At 53.3% G+C, this 25,262-nt stretch overlaps 2 protein-coding genes across 2 annotated transcripts; one reads left to right on the top strand and one right to left on the bottom strand.

Annotated features, from left to right (window-relative positions):
* Window positions 1-1,522: 1,522 nt before the first annotated feature.
* Window positions 1,523-7,816, bottom strand: LOC142059794 (zinc finger protein ZIC 1). Its single transcript, XM_075098887.1, has 3 exons — window positions 4,778-7,816; window positions 3,459-3,622; window positions 1,523-2,939 (listed from the first exon to the last, which is right to left on the bottom strand). The coding sequence occupies exons 1-3, from the start codon at window positions 5,751-5,753 to the stop codon at window positions 2,742-2,744; spliced, it is 1,338 nt and encodes a 445-aa protein (XP_074954988.1). The 5' UTR covers window positions 5,754-7,816; the 3' UTR covers window positions 1,523-2,741.
* A 9,269-nt stretch (window positions 7,817-17,085) lies between these two features.
* Window positions 17,086-23,153, top strand: LOC142059502 (zinc finger protein ZIC 4-like). The gene is made up of 2 exons (XM_075098318.1): window positions 17,086-18,289; window positions 22,726-23,153. Exons 1-2 carry the CDS (start codon window positions 17,086-17,088, stop codon window positions 23,151-23,153), a joined length of 1,632 nt encoding a protein of 543 aa, XP_074954419.1.
* The last annotated feature ends 2,109 nt before the right edge of the window (window positions 23,154-25,262 follow it).

Below are 25,262 nucleotides of genomic sequence, written 5' to 3'. Positions count from 1 at the left end.
AAGCGCAGCCTTCGCGCGGGTGCTGCAGGAGCAGGCGGCGATGCCGAGCGGGCAGGAGCGGGGCTTCATCCCAGCCAGGCAAAGTTTGGTTTTTTGTTTGGGGTTGGTTTTGTTTTTGGTTTTGTTGTTTTTGGGTTATTTTTTTTGGCGGGGGGAAGCTTGGGGTCGGTGGAAAATCTCCGAGGGAGATCCCCAAATATTACGAACAAAGAAAAATCCTTGCGGGGGTTCGTTGTGAGCTAGGCGGGCTGTGCTCGGGGTGGGTTACAGCCAGGGCTAGGGAGCGCCGGCGTGGATATGAGCAGGGAGCGGCTTCCCCGGCACCCCCTCCCCCCTCCGAGCGGTTAATATGGCTATTGACTCGCTGTACACATAATATTTCTTTAAAGAAGCTGTTAAAGTGTCATCTTGGTCTACTGGAAGGTCAGTTAGTGCAATTCACTCTATGACATATCACAAGCCCTCGCAGCTTTAGCCAACCTCATGATTTGTGTTGTCTGTTGATATGTTGTCTGCTTAATGGGGCGATCATGCAAGCTACAACCAGGAACAAAGCCCAACAGTTCCAACAACCGTAGCTAAGTTAGTGGAAGCAGTACAGCTTGCAAATCTATCAAACTAAACTGCAAGGAAGACAATCTGATTTAGAGAAAAGGCGTTCTGCTACAGTCATTAAGCACAAGTAATTTAGATTTTTTATATTGTCTTCTCATTTACAAATTTACTGTATCAACGCCAGCCAATGGAACGAATTTCTTAAGTAAATGAGAAATAAATAAAAGAGATAGGAAGATAATCAAATTACATAAAATAATTCTCATCCCCTAGATTTATTTTTTTTTAGAAAGCTATTAACACTGGCAAAATTGTAGTAATAATAATAGCATAACATAAGAAGTAATTGATTTAAATTAACATCACGTTTTAAGGAATATCAGGGGGAAAAAAAAAAGGAAGTAAGAAAAAGAAAATTAAAAAACCCAAAATCCAAACCAAAAATATACCCAACAACAACAGCAACAACAACAACAACGGCCTTGGTGAAACAGTGCTGTACTTCTTGGAGTAAAAGGCCCAAGGAAAGTAAAGAATCCACTGCCTGAGAATTAGTTATGGTCATAAATGCCTTAAATTAAAATAGCAACCGAAATCTCCTCTGTTTTAAGTCTCCTAATATATGTTATCCGAATTAATTTAATTTAGGGACCCAGTCTATGCAGATTCATGGGCAGAGTTGGAGTGGAGTGCAGCACTTCTCGTGTAACAATTCCCCACATTAATATTTATGTAGCATATGCAATCTATTTCTGTTATTTTTATGGTTGTTATTCTATGTCTGCAAAGGTCATTTAAATTATACTGCGGCCGAAAATTTGTTTCATAAATTTTGATATAAATACTAATTACACACTATAGTAATGCCAGCAGGGATCCTTTCATTTATCACATTTATATCACCTTCGCTGCTTTAGTGATGACATAATGGAAAGCAGTGAAAAACTGGGACAGTTTTATTCTAATATCCTAAAGCTAGTTGGAGTTGCAGCAGGTTGACTTAGTGAATAAGGATTCCTACCACAATTCATGGGATTTAAGAATCTTTAATAAGGTACGAAATGTTACCAAACAGTTCTGTAAACTAAATTTTACATACCAATTCTTCTAGCCATAAATATTGAATATCTTGTAACATGTATAACCGGACCTTTACATGCGGATAAATATGGAAATTAGGATTTATATACATTATGTTCTTGTATTTGCCAAAAGCAACGGACAGATATAGTTTATATTTTTTTTTTTTTTTAATATCACTTTACATAAACAAATGTAACAGTTTGACACGCAGATCCAGGCTTTCACTATACGAATTTCTTGACAGGACGTGTAACAACATTTTACTGCACTACTTAGACTGGACTTTGGGACGAAATGTTGCACTTTATACAAAAAAGCACATTAATACCAATAATATTCTGTTAGATCGACGTTTAGACTGTAATAATACAAAGTAATTCACATTTTGGTACACATTTACTAGAACATTCTTGCCATTCAGTACAAATAGTTGAATTTCTACCTCTTCCCTCTGCCCCCCCACCACCTCCGCCCCCCCGCCGCCGCTCCCGCCCGCCCGCCCCTCCCCCCACATATATGCAAAGACCACAAATCCACATATCCCCTTATTCAACTTGCGATATAACTATTTACAAAATCAAACAGTACATTTTTTTTGTTGTTTTGTTTTTGAAGCTAATAATTCTGTATTTACAAGAGGGGATGGGGGGGAAGGCCGCTGCCCGAGCAGACATGCAGTTGGAGATCTCTAATCAGTGGTTTCCAGTAAAGCCCTACACAGTTGGCATTTGCCCTGGTAACCTTGTCTTCTTATGCATTCTACTCACCCCTTCGCCTACCAAGCCTTGAACAGAGCAGAGCAGAACAGACAAAAAAAAAAAAAAAACCACAGAAAAAAAAAAAAAGGAAAAAAAGAATAAGGAAAAATAAAAGGAAAGGAAAAGGAAAAAAAGAAATAAAGAGGAAAAAAATTTTTTAAACGAAGTCTTCATTTTACTCAGTCCTGGGTCTACTGGCAGCATTTTGTTTTTGTTTGCTCATTTAAATTCTGATTTCAAAGTGTTCATTATTTTTGGAGTCTTTAAATAGGGTATTTGTTTGCTCGCTTGGGGCTTTTTTGTTTTGTTTCGTTCTGTGTTTTTTTGTTGTTTTGTTTTAGCGTTTTAGACGTACCATTCGTTAAAATTTGATGTAAGCGTGCTGTGGCTGGACGTGTGGTGGACTGCGGAGGAGGAAGGGGATAAGGAGCTGGCGGTCTGGTTTTCTGTGGATGGAGACACGATGGTTGGAGGGGTGGAGGACTCGTAGCCTGAGCTGGCGGCGGGAGAAGGCTGGGACCCCTGCGAGGATGATTCATGGACCTGCAAGAGAAAACCCGGGCAGAAATAGAGAGCGGCGGGGGACGGAGGCCCTGGCGGCGGGCGCCTTCGGCTGGGGACGCGCCAGACAACGGGACCCAGCGCCGAGCCCCCAGCTCGGGCATCCCCGCGGGGCTCCCCCCCAGCCCCGGGGCCGCCCCCCCGGCCCCGGCCCCGGCCCCCGCCCGGAGGGGAAGGCCGGGCAGCGCCCACCGGCTGCCTCCCGGCCCTGCGCCCCCCCTCCCCGCCCTCCCCGCATACAGCGCACCGACAAAAGGCCCGGCCCGAGGGGCCGGGGCCGAGCGCGGCCGGGCGGGGGGCGGCGCGGCCCGGCGGGCCCGGGGCGGCCGCGGGGGCCGGGCCGCAGCAGCCCGGAGCCCCGCAGCCGGCCGGCCCCGGGCCGCGCTCCTCCGCGCTCCGCCCGCGGGCACCGCCGCTCCTGCCCGCCGGCACCGCAGCCCCTTCCCCCGGCCAGGCCCGAGGCGGCGTCCGAGCCCCGCACACCAGGCGCCCTCCATTTACCTTCATGTGCTTTCTGAGGGAGCTGGGGTGCGTGTAGGACTTGTCACACATTTTGCAGAGATAGGGCTTGTCGGAAGTGTGCACATGCATGTGCTTTTTGCGGTCGCTGCTGTTTGCAAAGCGCCTGTCACAGCCCTCGAATTCACACTTAAATGGTTTTTCACCTATTGCAGAGGGAAGGAGGGGTGGAAAACGGATCTGATTAAGCAGGGCCGGCTGGATCGCTCATTGTCCCCATCGCCCCGCCGGACGGAAGCCCACGGCTCCATTTCAAACACTCGCAACTTTCTAACTTCAACGAGGCTCGAATCCCAAAACCTTGCTTCTCTCCTCTGTCCTTTCCGCCCCTCCGGCCCCTGCTCAGCGCCCGTTTCGGAACGGGGGCGGGGGGGAGCTAAAGAACTTTTTTTTTCTCCCTCCCCGTGGAGGAGCGACTTTCATTTACAGCCCCGGCCCTGGGCACCTCTCCCTCCTCGCTCCGAGCAAGACAGCAGGCGTGGTGGTATTTACACATGATCCTCAGTGTCTAGTTTCCGTTTTTATAGCTCCTTCTCGTGATATTTTACGCTCCCACCCACCCCAGCCCCCTCCCCCGTATTTTCTTGCAATATTGAAAATTATCCGGCCGGGGAACACAATGCGAGGGCAGCGCTGCAAACCCGCTGCGAAAGCGCCCGGGAAAGCGGCGCTGCCTTTCGGCGCTCGGGGGTGGGAGCGGGGGGAGAGAGCTCTCCCAGCCAGGGGCTGCTGCAATGCCACCTCCCGCGATGGGGAAAAGTTCTCAGGGGTCCCGGTGCCTGCCCTCGCCGCAACAATAACACACCAACGCGCCGGGCTCGGTTTATTTAAAATCGCTCTTCCGAATTAAATATTTACTAAGCCCTGAATTGCAGAGCGGAGACGGATGAGCTGCCTGCAATATCTAGCACAATTTCTCATCGTGCCACAGTCAAAACTGCCGAACAACAATTAATTAAAACCTATAAATTTAAGCAGGACAGGTTGCGATTCTTCCCCCCCCCCCCCCCCCCCAACAATCCCAGCAGCAGCCCCTGCCTTTCTCCCCCTCTGCCTCGGCAGGGATAATTTTCTTTTTGTTGCTGCTGCCGGCGTGGCTGTGACCGAGCCCGTTTTACCACGGAGCCCTGAGCCTGCCTCGAGTGGCCCTGGACCATACCCCCCCCCGCTCCAGCCCGACCCTCAGCCAAGCAGCGCCCCGGCCCCCCCGGCCCCCCCGACTCGGCCCCGCGCCCCGCTCCGGCCCCGGCGCTCGGCGCTTCCACTCGCAGAGAGAAAAGCTACAGAGAAGGTTACCGTACCTGTATGAGTTCTTTTGTGTATTTTGAGATTCTCTGATCTGGCAAACACTTTGCCACAGCCTGGGAAAGGGCAGGGGAAAGGTTTTTCACCTGTGTGGACTCTGATGTGATTTACAAGTTTATATTTGGCCTTGAAAGGTTTCCCTTCTCTCGGGCACTCTTCCCAGAAACATATGTGATTGGACTGCTCGGGTCCTCCAACGTGCTCCACCGTGACATGAGTCACCAGCTCGTGCATCGTGCTGAAAGTTTTGTTGCAGGACTTTTTGGGGTTTGACAATTGCTCGGGCTCAATCCACTTACAGATGAGTTCCTGTTTGATGGGCTGCCGCATGTAACGAAAGAAGGCCCCTGCCCCGTGGTGGGCTGCCATGTTCATGTTCATGTGGCCGTAGCCGTGCAGCTGGGTCGAGGCGTAGTGCTCGGAGCGGGGGCTGGTGACCTGGCCGTACTGGTCGGGTCTGCCGTACATGTCCCCGGAGAAGCCCAGGCGCATCTGCCCGTTCACCACGTTAGGCGAAGCGTGGCTGGTGGCTTGTTCGTGGAGCCCCGGGAAAAGTATATGTCCCGCGGCATCGGTGTGTCCGTGGGGTCCGGCGAAGCTGCCGGCGGCGGAGGCGAAGAGGCTGTGCTGGGCGCTGGCGGCCGCCGCCTCCCCGAAGCCGCGGTTGCGGAACAGAAAGTCCCGGGTGGAGTTGAAGGCGGCGCTGGAGTAGGAGCTGACATGGGTCGGGTGGTGGTGGTGCCCCAGGGCCGCCGCCGCGTAGCCGGGCGCCTGCGAGGTGAAGGCGGTCTGGCCGGCCGAGGCCAGCTCGTGGGTGCTGGGGTTGATTTTGAAGGCGCCCATGCCGTCGGCGAAGGGGTTGATCCCCAGCCCCACTTCTCTGTCCGTGACATCGGCCGTGGAGTGGTGGCGAGAGGATCCGAAGGTAGTGACTCCTATGGCGGGATACTGCGGTCCAGCATCCAGAAGCATCTTCCCAGCGTCGATGCAGCAACCAAAAAAAAAGCACGCGCGCACACACACAACGCGGAGAGAAGCAGCAGCAGCAGCAGCAGCAGCAGCAGCGGCGAAAACACCCTCTTTGGAAAGTCAGCGACGATCACCACCAAAGCAACCACATCAAAAACACCCCCTTCGGCATCAGCGCGGGGGGAAGAAAAAAAAAGGGGGGGGGGAAGAAGAGGGAAAAAAAAAAAGGAGGCTGGTGCAGAAGGGGGGAAGAGATCTTCGCAGTTGCAAATAATAATAGTAAAAATGTGCCCCAAAAATATTCACTGTCTCTCTGCTTTGACTTTTCAGGGAGGTTTAAGTGGGGAGGGGGGGGTTGGGTGGGCTCAAAAATAAACTGGCTGCAAATAACAATAACGGAGAAAGATCAACACGGGCAGCAAAAAAAAAAAAAAAAACCAAAACAAAAAAGAAACTTCCTTCAGTGATTTTTTTGGCTATAGGAATGTTGCAGAGTGGCCGAGAGCTTGTTTCTCTCTCCTCTTCGAGCTTCCCCACACTCTCCCCGATTTTTTTTTTTTTGGGGGGCCTTTTTTTTTTTTTTTTCGCTTTGCAAAAAAAGGCGCAAATCATGCACAATATTGTCTTTTGCGGTTTATCTTCCTGGGGAGAAACTTTCACCTCCTCAGCCGGGCGGTGAACGCGAGACTGATAGCGGCAATCATTCCTGCAGATAAATGAATTGAAAAGACGACACCGTCCCCCCCCTTGATGAATGGGAGCCGGGGGCGGAGCGACGTGCGGGCGGACGTGGGCGCCCATTGGTCGGCGGCGGCTCCCCCTTCCCCGCGTAACTCCCCCCGGCCCCGCCAACGAGGGGCGCGCACGGCCGCCTCCCGCCGCCGATTGGCCCCTCCGCCTCATCAATCGCAGGTATTGTGAGCGCCCTGACATCCCTCCCGACGAACGGGGCTGCGCGAGTAGCAACTTTTTTTTTCCCCCCAATATATAAAGCCCCCTTTTTTTTTTTTTTTCCACGAAAATATTTCCAGCGCATCTTTTTGTGTGTGTGTGTGCTAAGGGGAAAAAAAAAAATCTTTGATTATTATTAGGGTTCTTTCCTCCCCCGCTCTCCCTCTTTCTGTCCCTCTCTCCCCAGCGCTCTGATAATGATGATAATGATGATTTCTTGGTGATCCAGAATTTTTAAGATCATCGAGCAACTTTTTAGGCTTTGAAAAGAGAAGTCCTGTAGGGACTTGCTTCTTTTGAAGTTGTTGTTTTCCGCCTGTTTAAAACTGAAGCTCTCCGAGAGTAGGTGCTGGGCGCGTTTGGTTTTATTTTTAAACACCAGGCGTGATTTCTCTGGGTAGCTGACTCTATCCCTCCATCAGGTTTCTGAAATAAATCTTGTTTTCTGCACCCATCAAAACGCAGGTGGGTGAGAACTCTTAACTTTCTACTTTTGTTGTTGTTGTTTCGCCTCTTTTTTGTTATTTTCCTTCTTCTTTCTTTCTCGCTCTCCCTTTCCCTCGCTCTCTGTTTTTACGGAGTCTCTTTCATTCAGGTAAAACTGTAAATTTCCCAAACCTACATTGTTTGTCCTCCTGCTGCATGAAACTCCTGGATACTTCTCCCCCGGGGCCCCCCCACTTTTTTTTTTTTTTATTTTGGGTAAAAATTTATTTAAAATCCTCGATAGGAGCAATGTAAATTTTCTGACATTCAAACCTTTTCTAGTTCACAAATCAGTCACCCTTGTCACAGTTATTGAAATTCCTCAACTTGCCACACCAGGACGGTGGAAAAAGCAGGCGGTGTCTTTGTTGCTGACCAGGCTTTTGATCGCCAGAGAAAATTTACTTACCTTCAGATGAGTGAGCAGAAAAAGAAATAACACTCCCTTTGATTTAGTTAGAAAAATGCAGACATTTGGATTCAGTGCAAACATACAACACTTGGTTGTTTTCTAGATGCAACCCTCGATTAACCTGTCTTTCCCCAGCTCAAAGTCTATTGAAAAACTGCGGATAGTTCTTTTTTGTTCTGGCTACAAAGAGCCATTGACTATATATTAAAATGATTGTTGAAAGGTATAAGTATGGTATTTAAAAGCAGAAAACCTCTGTGGCTTAATCAATTAAGCTAAGCAACATTTGTACAATATTTTAAACGTTGCTTCGGCGCTAAAAAAAAAACAACCTCGTGAAACTAAAATATAGACGTCTTTGTGTGCGTATGTGTATGTACACTTACGTATGTGCCCATGCGTGTGTGCACATATATAAAACTGGCAAATTATTTATTTACTCAGCCGCCTGCATATTCATTAGCTCTAATTATTTTCTAGTAACGAAAACACCAGAAGCTCGCTAAGAGTCGGACTCCTTCCATTTCGCCTTTGTTCAGCCCCTCACTTGCCTCCTTCGCAGCTCAATCCGAGCCCTTCCAATTCCTGGTGCCAAACAAAGAAACTTTAAACTCATCCTCTCTCAGGCAAGGCGCGGGTAAGCCATCCGCAGCGCAGGTACTGGGAACCAGCCCAGCAGCGCTGCTGTGCCACCCCTGCTCGGGCGAGAGCTGCCTCGCTTCCAGAGGTGTGAAAATGGCCATTGTGCCTAGAAAACAAACAAACAAACAAACAAACAAACAACAAATAAACTTTGATACGCCTTGAAGGAATGTTTCGCTGCAGTTTATCTGCAGATGCAGTTTGCCCGTGCTCGGTGCATGGAGATCGCTTTCAAAGCAGATGTGTTGTGTAATTTCGCTTGGATCTTGGGAGGCTTTACAGGTTGTTTTTCTGTTCAGAATAATGCTGAATCTACACGTTTGCATTTTTCTGCCAAATCCGTTTGGAGGAATTGCAATAGCTTATAGCAACAGGTACACCCGCTCTAGCAGCGCGCCTGTGTGTCTTCGGGCGGCTGTTGCATTACTTTCTGTATTTGGTGCTAAAATTAAGCAAGGGATAGAGTTGTCAGCGTTATTGTGAAGCCTTCAGGGCGATGGCATTAGGAGATGCAGAAAGTTAGGTAGTCCAGTGCTAGCCTGCCTCCCAGTGCAGGGGGAACCCGGTGATCATTCCAGGTCCGTGCAAAATATACGAGAAGGCAGACGAGAGGGTATTTTTAGGAAGCGTATCTAAATATACAGTGTAAGAGTGAATGTAAAAAAAAAAAAATGTTGTGGGTTGTAGAAGTTATCAAGTGGGATTTGCGGCGCGCTCTCTGCAGGAAACGAAAGCTGCTCCAGTTCAAAGCCACATGCACCAACGTGACATATAAGCCATTAAAATATCATCCTGACGGCTCATTTCTGCTTCATCATACATTCCCTAACTGCTTCCAGAAAGCAAGAAAAGAAGAAATAAAGGATGACCGCCTCGATGGAAGCGCCAAAGAGGTGGTGGGTTTTAGGGGGGGGGGATTGTTTTCTTCTTTCATTCTTTCTTTCTTCTCCCTCCCCCCCCCCCCCCGCCCCCCTTTTATTTTTGCCAGTTCAGAAATGAGGGGAAACCTTCAACAGGTCGCAGAGGTAAGTGCCTGGGAGCAGGGGGTGCCCGGCCAGCTGCCTACCCCCACCGCCTGTCCCCAGGGCTAGACTAGAGCGCCCTGCCCTCGGGGAGGCCCGGCGGGAGGTGGCTTGGTCACCCCGGGGGAGCAGGGCTGGATCCCCGCGGGGCGGGGGGGCACCGCCTCGGCTGCCCCTCGCCCACGTGGGGCCGGCCCCCGGCGGCACCTTGGCGTGCGGGGTGGGCGAAGGAAGCAGCGCCCGGGCGCCGTCGATGGGGGCTCCGGCACCCTCCGCCGGGAGCCGCGCCCCCCTCCCCGGGAGTCCGAGGGGGACCCCGACCCTGCGGTCGGCGCTACGCGGGGCGGAGGGGGTCCGCGGAGCGGGGCGGAGGCGCTCCCAGCCCCGACAGCGGCCCTGGCTCCGTGGGGACGGGCAGGCGGCGGGTGCGGCCGGGTCCCGCGGCTGCCCGGGAGGGGCCGGGGACCCGGGGCGGCGGGCAGAGCGCTGACAATGGCGAGCCCCGTGGGGAGACGTCCCGGGGGACGCGCTCCCCGCCCACCGCCGCGCCCGGTGCCACGGGGGCGCGCCGGGGGAGCCGGCACTTCGGCACCGTGCGCCCTTCTTTATAGGCGGGTGCAGGAGGGACGGAGCCCGGGAGGGCGGCCGGCCCCCTCCACCCCACACCCACACCCCACGCCCCCCGCGGGGAGGGCCGGGGGAGCTGCCAAAGGCGCTGGGTGCAGCCGCCAACTTGGCGCAGAGCGCGCGGAGGGGCTGGGACCCCGCGCCCGGCCCCGAGGGGCCGCCCCGCGCCCGGCGCCGTCTGGGGAAGGGGCGACGCTCACAGATCCCCGCCGAGGGTGATGCCCTCGCGGGTGACCTCTGACCCCAGCCCCGCTCCATGTGCCAGCCCCGGGCACCGGCAGAGCGCCGGACGGGACGGGGCCCGGCGCGGGATCCTCGCCGAGACCCCCCGCCCCGCCGCTCCTTTGTCACGCACGGTCCTTCAGCCCCGGGGAGCCTGGCCGCTCGGGGGGCCTTTACCGGGCTGGGCTCGGGGGTCGCTCCACCCGGAGCCGAGGAAGTTGATTTCTCCATCGAGACCTTCCCGGCCAGAGCGGCCGCGGAGGACACAGGTTGCGTGACAAGCCGCCGGCGGCGGGGCACACGCCGCGCCAGCTGCCGCAGGCTCAGCCCGGCTCGCCCATCCCGGGCACCGCGGCCAAACCCACCCGGGGCCGCCGGGTACCGCGGGGGCGGCGGCTGCTCCCAGCCCCGCTCCGCAGGCGCAACCTTGGCCGAGCATTTGGGGAGGGGGGCCGGGTCCCGCCTGCGTGGGCTGCAGCATCCTCACCCCCAGCCCCAGCGGGGGACCCGGGGGGGGACCGATGCCCCGCACCAGAGCCACGGGGCTCGGCCCGGCCGGGGTCTGTCTGGCTCGGGCAACGGGGCATCCTCACCCTCCCGCGCCGCCAGTGGCACTGCGTGGATGAGAAAGGCAGGCGTGTGAGGTCGAGCCAGAGTTTTAGCCAATATTTACTCTGACATCCACAACTGTTTTGCCTTCGTTTTTTGTCATCTGGTAACTATTCGAAATATTAAATGCAGCGAGATCTTTTTTTTTTTTTTTTTTTTTTTTTTTCCAGTTTCAACAAGTTTTGGCGAACGCTTGAGAACTGAGCACTCCTCCAGCCTCCCATCCTAACCAATAAAGGACAACCCCTGCAAACCGCTCGGTAGCGGGGCAGTGTTTGCTGCTCTGACTTGATAAAAGTGTGAGGACGAATGGAAGTTGACTAGGAAATATAATTCCTAAGGGTTTCCTCTAGTTGTTTTTATTTCGGCAGTAATTTTCATCACAGCGGTGGAAATATTGAGGACATCAAATTATTTGTGATAGAGTACGATTGTGATACGCTGATGAAGTTTCATAATTAATATCGTCAGTTATTTGTGTTAGTATAGATTTTTATTTACCAGCCCTAGTGTGTCCCTATCGTAATAGTAGCAACAGCAATAATAATAAGACTCTCCTTTGAAGTAACCGATTCCAAATTCCAGTGTGCTGGGGGGTGGGGGTCCAAACCTGAAAATTTCAAAGATATCTGCAAAACTTCAGACTCGGACACTGCATCAAACCCCAGACCTGCTCTCAGGGTTATCGCTGCCGCTCAAAGAAAGATGTGCAAAGTTCCTCCTGCAGTAGTGGCAGTGCTCTGCCTTGCAGAGTGCAAAGAGCAAGCTGAAAATTATAGGCAGGGAGAAGTGCCAGGGTGGTACTATACTAATCCTTGCTGAGACAACAACTTGCGTTGAAGGCTCGCAGAGAGTCCGAAATTTAATTTCGGGAGGGAAGGATCTGTAAACAATATAGTCGAGTTGGTAGAAACCTGCCTTACAATAGCCTGCCAGAAGGTGAATGTCAGATCGAAGAACTGAAAAGATGTCCTTTCTTTTTTTTTTTTTTTTCCCTAAATCAGCCATGGAAACTTCATGACTCCATAAAACAAGTGCTGCTTTGCTGGGGAGACAACCTCCAGTTTCCCTTCGGAGAAAGCTTGCCTTCCCCCCACCCTCCCTGCTTAATTCTTGTGTTGTGTTTTGGTGTGGTTTGTTTTTCCTTTTCTTTTTGAATCCATGATGCCCAAGTCAGACAGCGCTTTACTCGTTTCATATCACACACGAATGGTTTTGCTCTTAACTTTCCAACCTCTTCCCAAACAGGAACAAAGTCAGGAAATGAGGCACAAGACCCCCATTGTAATGAGGAAAAGAAAACGACTTTACAGAAACATCCTGGAAAAGTCAAGTAAGTTAAAATATGTCTTTTTTTTTTTTTTTTCCAGTTCAAAGGAGACAATATTTTTTTCAGCTTAGCGTTTAACGTACTTGCATAAACACAAATCAGCGACACAACTCCCCACCAGCAGCTGCCTAATCCTGCTCAATGCCTATTCATTTGGAGGTTCTAGAATTAATATTTGACGACTCTCTCATTGAAACAACAACCCCTGACCCCATGTGATTGCACTGTCACATTATTCTATGACATATTCATCTTGAATTCATTTACGGACGATTTGATTGGAATGAGGTTTGACATGTATTGGATCCTATTAAAGAAGAAGACTTTGATCTTGTTGATGGGGTTTACATGATATGTATCATCTTTACCAGGGATACCAGGCTTCCACAATGTGGTGTCTAAGTAGTTAGTGACTGACAGCTTATCTGACAGGAATACCTTAATCTTGGGGTACTGAATGAAATATTCTATTTAAAATAAGCATATGATTTGCTTGTCCTAGGGTAGCTCTAGGTCACAAAAAGTAAGAGGCAAACCTAGGCGCAAGCCCTTGCTCGCCTGGTAGCTGAGCTCCCGTCATCTGGGAACCCTGAAATAAAGAAGTCCCCGTAAGTGGGAATGGGGCGAGGAACAGAAACAAAGGCAGAGCGTGCTCCCGAGCCACTCAGTACCCCCTCCTCTTCCCTCCCAGGAGATGCTGGGATTACCGAAAGGCTTTCCTGAACCACCTCCAACTAAACAGCAGTGTCTTCTGCCGGGGCAGGCAGGGACTCGTGCTCAGGTCCTGCCCCTGTGCCACTCGCTGCCTCCCACGTCCCTCCGTGCCCGACGCTAATGTGGGGGATAAGGCATCGCAACGGGAGGCTCCTCGGCCTCGCTGTTTCTATTCCTCGCTTTTTTCCCTTTCTCACAGTAAATGTTAGGATTTTCAGATGAAACCGTTTCCCTCCTCTCGTCCGGGAGCTGGAGCTTAAAGGTAACCCCTGGAACCTGCTGTATGGAGAGTTCAGGGCATCCCGTCCCGCCCCAGCCCTCGGGCACCGGCTGGAAACTTTCTGCCTGACTCGTGGGGAAGGGAAGTTTCCGCAGAGGCAGCAACGGGAGAGCACGGGGGTGGGTCAAGGTCAGATTTTGCTCTCCCCGATGCCTCCCGGGGCAGGAGCTGTTCCTTGCGCTGAGCACGACTCTAAGGGTAAGCAGGATTTGGCCCAAAGTCAAAGAGCACAACACGAGCAGCCCTGATTTTCTGGGGCTTTGTACCTCACCTTTACAGCAAGCCCTTTCGCTGGCAAAGGTGGAAATACGGGTGAGCGCCTTGCTGTCTGTATAGGTAGATTCCTACCCAGAACAAGGCAAAGCGTGGTGGATCTGTAGAGCCGTCAGCGGCTGGGGCTGTCCCCACCCAGGGACTGCCGCAAAGTGCTGTGCGGCGCGGTTCCCACCCCGCAGGCCCCGGCAGCCCCCCGGGGCCGAGCGGGGGTGCAGGCAGGGGCCGCAGGGTTGGGACTGGCCGGCTCGACCCCACACCCCCGAGGTATGGGTCCCGCGCGGTGGGGCGGGAAGGGGGGAGACAGCTGGGCCTCCTGCCCAGGGCACAGCCCGGCGTGCGGGGCTCTTGCCTCCCCGCCGGCGCTGCCACGGCCGGCTCGCCCCTTCCCCGAGAGAGCAGGCTCGGGGGCAGGGTCGGACGCGGGGAGAGAGGAGGAAAAGTGCTTGTGACTCGTCTTTGCACCAGGTCACCTCTGTAGAGCAGCCCTCCAGCACGGGTGGGCTTTGGGGTCAGGGGCTGCGGCCGGGGTGGCAGGAACACAGCAGCCAGGGGAAAACTGGTGCCCAGGATCAAACTGCCCGTCTGTCTGTGTTGGTCTGGTACCCAGGGGAGTACCGTGGTCCCTCTAAACTTCACTTCCCTCAAGATAAGATCTATCCTGTAGGGTTTATGCAAACATTGTCATATGGATGTGCCCTGACGCCTGAGTTTCAGCTCAGGATGTTTCTGTTTTGCTGCTTGAGCAGTCTTGCTTTCTCCTTGGAAGGGCTCCGGTTCATCCAGCTCATGAGTCCCGAGGGTAGTCTAGAAGGGGATGCCCTTACCGGAGCCAGGTGGGTCGGAAAGGAAATAATAATAATTAAAAAAAAAAAAAAGGCCCTGCTCAAGCTGATGTTGACACATTTGAGAGTTTGCCGAGGGCCCCCGCCTTATCTGGTCAAACAGGGCTCAGGCCGCTGCCAGGAAGCAGGAGACCTCGGTCACCCCTCGAGTGGCAGGCGAACGAGCTCAGGCTGCCAAAGGGCTGCACGAACAGGCATTCGAGTTTTCAAAACATTCTGGGAGATGCGCGGAGCTCGGCCGGGTCTGGCCCCGCTCCCCTCCTCTCCCCCGTTTCTCCGCCTCCCCGCAGTCATGTGGCGGCCCCCGCCCGCCCCCCGCCCCGCTCCCCCCCACGAGCGCCACCGGGGCTCACAACAACTTCACCTAACAGTGAAGGACACCGAGGGCCAGGTCCTCCCGCACTGCCTGGGAAAGGGAGTGAGAGACAGCCCTGGGTGAGGGGCGAGCTGAGAGCCATGAGTGTCTGACAAGAAACCATCACAATATTTTAAAAGAGCTTAGGGCAAACCGGTTATGACAATTTTTTAATACATAAACTGTTCCAGATGTTTTCTCCCTTGACTGAGAAGTGTCAGAATTGATGGATAACAAGTATGTAGAGATGCAGTGTTTTAAGGAGGTATGAGGAAAGCAGCTTTATTTGGAATTCACACTCTCAGTACATTTGTAAGTAACAGATTCGTACTTCCTAACGTTTGTCTCTTCTGTGCACTCCTATTGAGCTGGTCATGAATAGGACTGTCAGATCCATTTCGTAGAGCAAGTAGACTTGAAAGTTGAGATATTGTGAGGATGGTGTGTGGTTTAAAATGCCTGCGTAAACATGTTATGTAAGGATGGAGAGCTAATTGCATCATTTGTCACTTTTCATCGTCTCCACTCAGAAGGATGTACAAGAGGATGTATCTATAGCTAGCTACCTAAATATTAGCCTTGTGTTACAGGGGAAATATAGTGAAAGCCAAGCAGAGCCAAAATATGTAACTGCAGCCAGCCCAGAGTACGCGAGGCTGTGATAAAACGTCCCCTATGTGGTTACGTATGTCCTACGCTTTAATCTTATGGTTTCCGATCGTTGGCTGGTGGCTTCTGTTATGAGAGTAGCTGGGCTGACATTGCCACAGAGTTTCGTGTTTTACTACTTGACATAAAACCTATTGATCGCCGATACTGTTCCATTTTTATGGAGATGCAAAATTCTGTGCTGGGAGCTTTACCTGGCGTGCACGCGGTGAAGTATCCACTGGCAAGTTAACAGCAAGTCAATGTATCAAAATGCTGGGAGTTTGGCAAGATGGATAGAGAATTAATTGTTGCTTTACTTCATAAGACTGCGCATTTATTGATGGGGGCATTTTTATGTCAGGATCCGAGTTCTGTGGTAGTAGCGTGGGCAGATATTTACAGCTGTGTTTTCCTTTCTTGAAGCAGAAGCCTTAATTCTTCCCTCTTTTCCCACGTTTTATTTACTTTTTTTTTTTTTTTAAGTTCACAGTCCCCTTCTTAAAAACTTAAGTAGATGTTTCCTTCTGTGGTGAAGCCCTAAGCTTTTCTAAACCTGTAAGGCCGCAGCGTAGCCCGCTGAAAGCCTAACCGACACTAGCGACGCTAACCCGTTCCTTCAGGTGAGAAGCAGCAGAGCTGGGTCGGTTATGAACGGTTTGCAATGCTTTCCCTTCAAGCTAAGGTCGGGGGTTTTACGTGGAACTAGCCTGTAAGCGTGCGTGAGAGGGAGAGAGGGAAAGGGAGAGAGACTCCCTCTTCTGGGTTAAACACTCAGATTCAGTCTAAACACCACGATTTCTCTCCTTGCTCCGGCAGCCAATAACCAGATAACTGCTGAAACTTGTCGGAGGAGGGGAAGGGGACGGGGAGCCTTCCAGGAGCCCTTTGTCAGGGCTCAGGCACCGCTGCAGCAGCCCGAGCACCAGGCCGAACGCCAGCCCAGCGAGCAGCGGGCGGCGCGGCTCCGGCGCTGCTCTGGCCGGGGAAGGACCCGCTCCCCGCGCTGTCACCAAGCGTCAGGGGCCCGCCGGTGTCGCCAGGGGCCCGCCGGTCGGCCCAGGCCCGTTCCCGCGCAGGGCCGCCTCGCCTCCCGGTGCTCCGGCCCGGCGGCGGGGACCGGGAAGGCGGAAGGGGCCCTCCCGGGGGGGGGAGCCCCGCGGGCTGCCCCCCGCCCCGGGGCAGGGAAGCAGGAACGGACAAAGGCCGGGGCGGGCGGCCGCGGCGCTCACCCCCAGGGCTCCCACTGCCCGCCTTGGCTTTGTTCCCCCACGGCCGCAGCCCGGCGGAGGAAGCTCGGCGACGGCCCGACGGCGGGGCGCAGGGCGGCCCGGCCGGGCCGGGCAGGGCTGCGGCCGACGGCTCCGCCATGCCCCGGAGCCGGGAACGAGGGGCTCCGGCGGCGCGGGGGGGGGTGGCGGGGGAAGGAGTGGGAGCCCGCGACGGCGCAGGCGCAGTCCTCCGCCTCCCCCACCCCACCCCCCCGCACTGAGCGATAACCCTTTCAGTCGGCAGCGGGACCTGTCATCGGTGATGTCACTCCGGCGGCAGCCAATGGAAAGGCGCGGCGATTGTTTGGCCGGCGGGGCTGGCGCCGCCGCCCGGAGGCGGCGCGCGGCCGCCCGCGCCCTGTCCCGTCCCGCGGCCGCGCTGCGTGGGGCTCCCCGCCGGCCCCACGGGAGGACGGGCCGCGCGGGGGGACCTCCCCGGGCCGCCGCCGCCGCCGCCAAAAGCGAGCCCCCGCCGGCCACGCCGAGCCCACCCGCTGGCAGCGCCGCCCGTGCGCCCCGCCGCCGGGGGAGCGGGACCGGGAAACTTTTTTTGAGGGGGAAAAGAAAAAAAAAAGTTTGGGGTTCCCCCCCTCCCGCCCCATGTCTCTCTCCTCCCGCTGTCAGGTGACTTTTTAGCGTTAGAAGCTAATGAGCGTGGATGCTCCGGGGATCCCAGTGATGGACCCTGCTGCTCTCTCCAGGCGGAACACGGCGCTGAGATTAGTAGACTTGGCGGGGGCTCCTCGCCACCACCACCACCCCCCCCCGCAGAGCATGACAGGCTTCCCGGGCTTCGCCGGGCACCCCCACGCCACGGCACCCACGCAGCCCAGGGAGCACGCCGCCGAGTCCCGCCTCGGGCCGCACCCGCTCCGGCCAGAACACATGGGGCACCGCCACCATCCTCCTCATCCTCCTCCTCAGCATCACCCCGCGGCCCTTAAGCTCAGCCCTGCCCCTCATCCCCACCACCAGCTCCACCACCACCACCATCATCATCATCATCATCATCATCATACGGCAGGCCAAGCCGAGGTGGTCTCTAGTCAAACGGGAGCGTTCGGCCCGGCGCAGTCACCGGCAGCCCCTTACCCCGTCTCTCACCCAGCCCAGGCTCTGGCAGCAGGTAGGGACTTTTTCATATGCAGAGACCTGCCGGCCCCACTCATGCCAGGGCTGACCGAGCAGCGCCCCGCTGCAAGTTCTCACCACGGACTGTTTGTCTCAACAACAGGTAGCTACCCCGGACACCATGGTCACCACCATCACCACTCAGAAGCTGGGAATCCCTCTCTGTTCACTGGACTCCATGAACAGCCTCCCCATGCAGCTCCAGGTGGCCATCTAAACGGACAGATAAGACTGGGGTTACCTGGAGAAATGTACGCCAGGTCTGAACATTTCACTCAAGTACCAGCCTCCAGGACAGATCCTTTTGCTGCTTCTTCACTTCATAGCTACGGTGGCATGAATCTGAACGTGAATCTGGCTCCACACCACGGCCCGGGGGCCTTCTTTCGTTACATGAGGCAGCCTATCAAACAGGAACTCATCTGTAAGTGGATTGAGTTGGACCAGACTCCCAAAAAATTATGCTCGAAAACTTTCAGCACGATGCACGAGCTGGTGACTCATGTCACGGTGGAGCACGTTGGAGGACCCGAGCAGTCCAATCACATATGTTTCTGGGAAGAGTGCCCGAGAGAAGGGAAACCTTTCAAAGCCAAATATAAACTTGTAAATCACATCAGAGTCCACACAGGTGAAAAACCTTTCCCCTGCCCTTTCCCAGGCTGTGGCAAAGTGTTTGCCAGATCAGAGAATCTCAAAATACACAAAAGAACTCATACAGGTCAGTATGTAAAGCTCTCTTTACTCTCTCTCTGTGTTATTCAGCATACTGTTTTGCTTTATTTTGTTTTTCATGTATCCTTTGCGTTGTTATTGAATGCACGCCAAGTACTTCTGGAAAATAAATTCTCAGATTTGTTTGCTTCTTTACCGTTTGGAGCGAGAGGGCAGTAGGGGGGAGAAAGGAGAGCGAGAACAAATCTCAGAATTCTCGTCCATATTTTTTTTGTGGTGGTGCGGAGAGGCTGCTGCAATGTTTATGTGGGTAGAGCCGTGTAAATACCGAGTGATATAGCTGCTATTTCTGCTTATTCACACAGGCAAGGAATTTTTCTTCTGGCAGTTTAAAGTAGTTGGGGAAAAAATGAAATCATTGTGCAAGCTCACAAATTAAAAGTGAACAATAGAAGTTACAACTTGTCTAGTCAGTTTTGACTGATGTCGCTGAGATGCTGCTGCTCGAACATTGTGAGAATAACACAGCTGCGACCTTTTCGTTCAACAGTTTTGTTTTGGGCAGAGGGAGTTTCAAATGTTTGATCTGAATAACACTGACATTTTTAATGAGCATTGCCTTCCAACGACTCTCTGCATTCGCAGATATGGGGAGCTGCAGGTTCTGATTCTCGGGAGGGGGGAAAAAAACGGAGAAGAAAACCCGGTATTGTTTCGGCCTGTACATTTTGAAATGTCATTTGCAGATCTGTTAAGCGAAACTGGGACATGTGTCAGAAACATCTGTTAGTTCTAGTTAACAGAAAATAAAGTAACTCGATGGACTGCAAAACTATGTTTGAGCTCTTCCGGTCAGGAAAACATTTATAATTAATGAAATTGCACGTAGAAAGTTTTCACACTTCCAGGAGCAGCTTGTGAAGTTGTATTAATTAGTTTAGCAGCCGGTGTTTGTAGGCTGTAGCGCTGGCTTTTTTTTTTTTCCCTGGTTGGCTTTTGGGTTTGGTGGGGGGTGTTTTTCCTTCCCTCCCCCTCCCCCCAAGAAGAAGATAAGAAATAAACCCTTTTTGTAAAATTTAATCTGTTCCAGTGTAGGGTTTTCCACCTCCCAGCCCCTCCCGTACAGCCTTATGCACTGCGAGGGAAACTACATAATCCTATTGTAAGATCTGCTTACAGCCAAACGATTTTTTTCGCCTTGCAGTTCATAAAACTCCCCTTCCCCCATGCTCCGTGCAGGGCTTGACCTTCCAGGAGTTGCATTTTTATGATATAACTCGACGTGATATAATACGCAGAACGTACACTAATTTCGTATCGCTATCGTCTAAACATAGCACGGAGATTTTACAGCGACCGTCACTCGTCACCTAATTATTTTTCCATCGCTCTATGAATAGCTTGTCTGGGGGGGGCGGGGGGCGACAGCAAAGCTGTGTTCCTCTGCTGCCTCCTCGGCCCCCTTTTTCGAGGAGAAAGGAGTATCCCCAGCTCGCATAACTTGTATCCGAGCCAGCTCCTTGTCGGATCAGCACAGGTACAGCCATTAACCGGGAGAGCTCATCCCTTAATGACAGTGTTTTTCCTAAGTAAACAAACTTTTACTGCTCTTTAACGGCCTCACTGTTTGAAGTCTCTGAAGCAGAAAATGGTTAAATTCTTGGGAAAACTGACCTACATCGGAGAGGCAGGTTCAGGGCAAACCCGGGATCGGAGGTTTGCGTTTATTAAACATCATTCCGCCCGCCTGTACTTTTCGCTTTAACTTTCCCGGTGATTAATTGCTGTATTGTGAAAACTCCTGCAGGGCCTTTATGGTTCCACCGTTTCTATTAAACACCCAGAAGTTGTCAAAAAAGCAATGTTTCTGAAACCCTAATAGAACTCGCTACGAATTATTCATGAAGACAGTTCTAGATTCAACAGGAAAATTATTGCCTCCTCAAATATTAATGAGTTCTGATTTCTCCGAGGCTGGGGAGCAGGCAGAGGCATTTCTGGCGATGTGCGAATTTTCCAGGTTGGAGGGTAAGGCCGTTAAGGCGGCGGCAGCGGGACGAGCAGGACGGGCAGGGATCACTTCGCCGCCTTCCCAGAGGGCCAGGAACAATAGTGCGAGGCGTGGGACGGAGCCCCTCTCCCTCCCGGGCGGTCCCCGCCGCCCCCGCGTCTCGCCCGCAGCCCCGGGGGCAGCCACCCCCCCCTCCGGGATCCCCCCTACACCCCCCACACCCCCCCCGGAGAAATTGGTAAATACCTTAATCCACTCCCGGAGACGGGGGATTATGCCACAATTTCCAAGCTGAATTTCACTGAACACTTTTGCCCAGCTACAAGTGTGGGGGTAAAATGGCGGTTGAGATCCTGCGCTCCTCCATCGCCCGGGGAACTTTCTGCGTGGCTGCACCTCCGTGCCCCGGCTGCGGCAGCCAGGACCTGTAAAATGTCCTCTCCCTGCCGGGTAGGGGATTTCCACGTAAGAAAACCTGCTTTCGCGAAAGAAATACTTGCAAACGGCTCGGGTGGCCCCTCTTTAGTAAGGCGCTCACAGAATGCAAACCGGGCAGCTGAGAAAATGCTGCCCTCTTCCCACTTGAAACCTGACTGTACGGAGGGACTTTTCAGTGGCTCTTTCAAGGGGTTAAGCGAAGTTGAACATTTTTCAACTCTGGGGGAAGCGGAATGCGCCGCAGCCCGCTTGTACCTGAATGTAACTCACTTTGCACAAGCAGAGTGCTTATGAGCATGGCTTTCCCTGGGGTCTCCTAACTTACTGCTTGCTTGTACTACACTAATATCCTTGATTTGTTGTCTCAACTTGGATGCTGAAGGTCAAATTGTTTCCTTACATGAAACTGTAATTAGATTATATGCGTGCCTGTGTCTATGCATATGCACCGCTGTACGTCGACAGTATTTGGTTACAGGGCCCGCGTCGTTTTCTAAGATACCCTATTTTTAACTTTTTAACCTCTTCCCCTCTTCCCTCTAACGCCAGGTATTTACCCGTCCTCTCTGCGAATGTTAGCGGTGCAGGACGTGGGAGCTCCTCGTTGATTATTACAGTGCAGAAAGGACACACTTTAAACGCAGAGCCATGAGCTTTTTCCCACCCACCTTGCATAAAGTGCATTCATGTGAAATATTTGGAATGCCTTCCTTTATGTGCCTCTGCTCGTGGCCGAGCACGAGGTGGGCTGCGTCCCCCCGAAATTTAACCGTGATGAACTGAAAGGGGGAAAAAATTTTAAAACCAACAAATTCGGAAAAAAACCCTCCCAAACCTGGAAGCTTTTACAAATATTGGAAGTCCTTTCGACCACATACGCCATGATGGTGAGCACAGTGGCTTTGTTTGCACTTCACGTTTAAGGTTCGGCCGTATATTTTTGTGGTGTCCTCTGCGCCCTGATGCTTTTTGGCTTTTGACAGATGAGGAGGTTATTTTCATACTCGGTGGGTGCAGGAGCTGGGGACTTCTTGGCGAGCAGGGTTTTGCAGTTCGCTGTTAGCAGTGACAATAACGTAGTCATATCATTTCATCCCGAAGCTGTCTGTGGCGTGTTTGCTTGAAAGCTTCCTGTATATCGTGTACCGTGCCCGGTCCACACGATCCGAGGTTAAACTTTCACACGACTCGAGCAACACGATTATATTTCTATTATGCTTAACGTCACTTATCATATTACCAGACAAATTAATCCCGATTGCAATTCCTTCCATGACTGAATAGGTTCAAATGAAAAGGGAATCCTACCCCCACGACAGTGCCGTGCACCGGCCTAGTCATCCTGCTGAACCTCTATCGTTTTGCCCCCCACAATCAATGTCTTTTTGGAAGATTTTGTGCCTTGACACACGGTACCAGCAAGCTGGAGCGCGGGGGAAGGAGGGGGGATGCGGATCTTCCACGGGATTGTAATCAGAGCAAGAATGGAGTGGATGAGGTGTGATCTAGCCAGGTTATGAATAATATTTCCATGTGCACCTGGGGGAGTGTGAGACATGTATTTAACGTAAAAACCTTCCCAGGGATAAATCACTGACCGCTCTTTCTGCAGGACATCGGAGTCCGTGGGGACAACACACGTTGTTTGCTCGAAAAGAGCACTTGGCCTCTAAGTTTTCCTTATCTCGGGGCTTTGTCTTTTGCACAAAACCCGACGTTGACACACAGGGCAGGGAAAGGGGGAGGAGAAGCCGGCCGGGCAGGGCGCTTCGGCGCGGAGCCGGCTGCGCAGCCGGGTGGGAACGGGGCGGCGGCCGGGGGGGAGCTCGGCAGGGCGGGCGGGGAAGGGCAGGGCCGGTGCCGACGGGGACAGGGGAGGCCTGAGGGGAGCTGTCCCGGGGAGAACCGTGCCAGGACCAGAGAGGAGCCCGGGGAGGCTGTGGGCTGGCGGGGGGGGGCGGGGAAGGAGTGCGCCGCTCCCTGCCCCGCGGCCGCCGTCGCTAATGGCTGTGCTCGCCCATTGCCTCCTGCAGGGGAGAAGCCGTTCAAATGTGAATTCGAGGGCTGTGACAGACGCTTCGCCAACAGCAGCGACAGGAAGAAGCACTCGCACGTCCACACCAGCGACAAGCCCTACAACTGCAAAGTGAGAGGTTGCGACAAGTCCTACACCCACCCCAGCTCCCTGAGAAAACACATGAAAGTGCACTGCAAATCCCCTCCTCCCAGCTCCGGCTACGAGTCCTCCACGCCCTCCTTGGTGTCCCCCTCCTCGGACTCCGGCCGGGAGCCCCCCGCCTCCTGTTCCCACGCCGAGCCCTCCGCGCCCGCGCAGCCCGCCGCCAACCTGAGCGAATGGTACGTGTGTCAGGGCGCGGGGCTCCGCGGCCCCCCCGCGCCCCCCGCCGCGCCCCCGCCGCCGCCGCCGCGCCCCCCCGCCGAGCCCCGGCCCCGCTGCTAGGGCGCGCCGCGGGCGGCGGGGCGGCGGCGGGCGGCCCCCCCCGGCCGGGGCCGGTGAGCGCTGCTCGGGGCACGGGGAGGCCGAGCGGGAGAGGCAGAGAGAGGCGCTTGGCAGAGGGAGAGACGACGCGCTGCGGAGTACGCGGGTGGGCCGGCGGCGGGCCCCAGCCTGCGCTCCCGGCACCCCGCACACGGGAGGGCTGCTCCCGCCTCGGCCGGGGCGCTGCCGCCTCCTCCCTCCGTGCCACACACACCCCCCCTCCGACCGCCTCGCTCCCGTCTGTTTACAAGCCGACTGATTTGCATCCCCTTCCCTTTCCCTTCCCTTTCCTTTCCCTTCCCCTCCCCTCCCCTCCCCTCCCTGAAGGACCAAAGTGGTTTCACACAGATCTTGGCTGTACAGATTTTCTCCTGTCAAGAGTACCATGTGCTGCAGTGTTCTGTTCGCCCACTATTTTCTGTGAGAGTGTGGTTTTTTTTAAGAAATATATATATAAACTATTATTTGTTACCGAATTGTACAAAATGGATCCATTAAATTCTTTGATTAATTAACCCGTTCGATGGGCGTTTCTGTAAAGAATCTCCTTACTTGTCCCGGTTGCTGCATATAAATACACGTGTGTGTGTGTATGTATATACATATATATTCCCCCCCAGCAGTCGCTAATAAGGAAAGGCCCGGGGGGGTGTGATGATTGACTGTCCATTTTAGCTCCCACTGGTAATGACTTCTAATACCCAAACACGCCCGTCCCACCCCGAGCAGGGCTCCCGTTGAAGCGGGGCTCCCGGGGGGGCGGGGGGGCAGAGCCCGCTGGTGACGTCACGCAGGGCCCGGGGCGGGCAGCCCCCCGGCAGTGCGGGCACCCGGGGCCGCTGCCCCACGGCGCTGCCCTGAGAACCGCCCGCGCCATAAATTCTTGCACGGGTCCGGCAGCGCGGCCGTGGCACCTTCCTGCTGCCCCGGAGCTGCCAGTGCAAACCCACAGGGCCCACTCCTCTGGCTCAGAAGAGTAATGGAGGGGGGGAAAAAAACCCAAATACATAAACAAACCCCTCCACTGGGGTAGCTTGAAACTGCCGAATGGTGCCGTTTTAATTACTTTAATGATGTTTAAGAATACCAGATAGTATAGGCAAATAAGTAGCGTGGGCTGCTGGAGGAGGCTTCCACGGCCGGCTGAGTGCAGGCGGAAGGCTGCGGTAACCGCCTCTGCTCCTGCCTGACACATCACCTCTGCACCCAGGTGACCGGACTTTGCGTGGGCGTACAACTCCACACGCATGCACACACACACGTGCGTGTGTATATGTATAAAGATAAAAGCTACAGGGAAATAAATAGCTGGTCGGTGGCAACCTCCCCCCCACCTCGCCCAGCGCCTCCCCTACTTATGCAGCCTTATTTTCCTCCCAAGGCACCAAGTCGGGGTTCCCTTCCTCACTCGCCCAAACTCGGCAACTTTTCATTTAAACTCCTCGAACAGTGGCAACAGCGTGTGGTACCAGGGGATACACGTAGGGCAGAGAAACGTGCGAGAGACGAGCCTAAACCAGGGGAGAATTTTGTCCCCCTGCAACCCCTGAAACCTGTGTCATGGAAATCGAGAGGTACAGAAGGCAGCTGCGGGCAGGGAGGATGCTTCCATCGTGTCCCGAGATCTGTTTATTTCTTTATTTCTCTATTTACAGAAGTGTTTGGATGTGCAGGCTAATCACCTTTAATTTTTCATTTGCTTGTTACAGATGTCTACCCCGTTGCTCTCAAGGTAATCTAGACAGACGCAGCTGAAAGTCTGAATCTTATGCCTTAGACATCAAAGCGAGCTCGCACAAAGAAGTATTTCTTCACAACGGTGAATCTTCATGGTAAGTTAGGATTTCTATGGCAATAGGCAAGTCATACTTAAATAGTGAAAGGCGAAGTCTGGAGCCCGTCCAGTCTTTTCATTAAGGACATAATATTTACGTCTAACAGGCCCTTTTTCTTGTGTATACAAGTATATATTTTTGTTTGACGCGAACTAAATCATTTTCGTTTAATTTCCGGTAAACAAAACCCACGCGAACAGGGCACTTGTTCCAGACCATAATAAAAATGGATCAG

This window comes from Phalacrocorax aristotelis, chromosome 7, assembly GCF_949628215.1.
Source record: "Phalacrocorax aristotelis chromosome 7, bGulAri2.1, whole genome shotgun sequence".
NCBI classification, from domain to species: Eukaryota; Metazoa; Chordata; class Aves; order Suliformes; family Phalacrocoracidae; genus Phalacrocorax; species Phalacrocorax aristotelis.
Note: the sequence above shows the minus strand (reverse complement) of the source record. Positions and strands in the feature narration are given on the sequence as shown.

What these genes read in the sequence shown, in the direction of transcription:
- LOC142059794 (XM_075098887.1), bottom strand. Translation starts at nt 5,753, where the DNA reads ATGCTTCTGGATGCTGGACCGCAGTATCCCGCCATAGGAGTCACTACC. An exon ending in ACACAAAAGAACTCATACAG is followed by an intron (nt 3,623 to 4,777) that starts GTACGGTAACCT and finishes CCTCTGCAATAG; the next exon opens with GTGAAAAACCATTTAAGTGT. An exon ending in CCCTCAGAAAGCACATGAAG is followed by an intron (nt 2,940 to 3,458) that starts GTAAATGGAGGG and finishes TTTCTCTTGCAG; the next exon opens with GTCCATGAATCATCCTCGCA.
- LOC142059502 (XM_075098318.1), top strand. Translation starts at nt 17,086, where the DNA reads ATGAGCGTGGATGCTCCGGGGATCCCAGTGATGGACCCTGCTGCTCTC. An exon ending in ACACAAAAGAACTCATACAG is followed by an intron (nt 18,290 to 22,725) that starts GTCAGTATGTAA and finishes TGCCTCCTGCAG; the next exon opens with GGGAGAAGCCGTTCAAATGT.